The sequence below is a fragment of the Eimeria mitis genome, genomic scaffold (assembly GCF_000499745.2).
Source record: "Eimeria mitis Houghton genomic scaffold, Emh_scaff662, whole genome shotgun sequence".
NCBI classification, from domain to species: Eukaryota; Apicomplexa; class Conoidasida; order Eucoccidiorida; family Eimeriidae; genus Eimeria; species Eimeria mitis.
In genome coordinates, this window is record NW_013574756.1 from 13,400 (window position 1) to 14,279 (window position 880).

Below are 880 nucleotides of genomic sequence, written 5' to 3' on the forward strand. Positions count from 1 at the left end.
TAAGTTGCATGCATCAACAAAAAACATTTATCCTGTAACTCCAGTTGCTGCTGCTGCTGCTTATCAGAGTGCTGCAGCTTTTGCTGCTGCTGCAGCAGATGCTACCATCTACTGCTGCTGCAGCACCTAATCACCTACTGCAGCAGCAGCTGCTGTTGCAGCAGCAGCAGCTGCAGCAGCAGCTGCTGCTGCTGCTGCTTGTCGCTGCTTGAACGCCTGATTGATTACCTGGCTGCAGCAGCAAGTGCTGAAGCGTTTACTGCTGCTGCTGCTGCTGCATCTACCGCTGCAGCAGCTGCTGCTGCTGCTGCTGCAGCATCTGCAGCAGCATGGACTTGTGCCGCTGCAGCTGCATGCTTCGGAACGCCTCTGTAGCAGCAAGTTTCTGGGTAGTTGCTGCAGCAGTCGATGCTGCTGCTGTAGTTGCTGCTGCTGTACTTCCTGCTGCTGCTGGTGCAGCAGCAGCAGCAGCAGCAGCAGCAGCAGCAGCGCGTAGTGAGTGAATATAATCTATTGATGGAGCTGTACATACACCCCGATAAGAAGGCCTCTTGAGGCCGCTCTGCTGCTCTGCGGGGGCCCCTCCCTGCGTCTGCTGCTCTGCTGCTGCTGCTGCTGAAGTTGCTGCTGCTGCTGCTGCTGTGGCTGTGTCTGCTGCTGCTGCTGCTGCTGCGTCTCTTGCTGCAGCTGCTGCTGCTGCAGCAGCTGCGTCCCTCGGCGTAGCTGTGTCTCCCGTTGCAGTTGCTGCTGTGTCTCTTGCTGCAGCAGTTGCTGCAGCTCTGCCTCTTGCTGCTGCTGCTGCTGCTGCTGCTGCTGCTGCTGCATTCAGGGGGCCTCCGGCTGTACCCACATTGTGGAGATTGGGCACCGAAGCCAGCGA

The 880-nt window shown here is 58.2% G+C and overlaps 1 protein-coding gene across 1 annotated transcript in view; it reads right to left on the reverse strand.

Annotated features, from left to right (window-relative positions):
* Nucleotides 1-280: 280 nt before the first annotated feature.
* Nucleotides 281-880, reverse strand: part of EMH_0019110 (uncharacterized protein) — a gene marked incomplete at both ends in the record, with an annotated part of 3,031 nt that continues 2,431 nt past the window's right edge. The window contains 1 exon segment of the mRNA XM_013501287.1: nt 281-878. Within this exon segment, the coding sequence (XP_013356741.1) occupies nt 281-878 (598 nt within the window).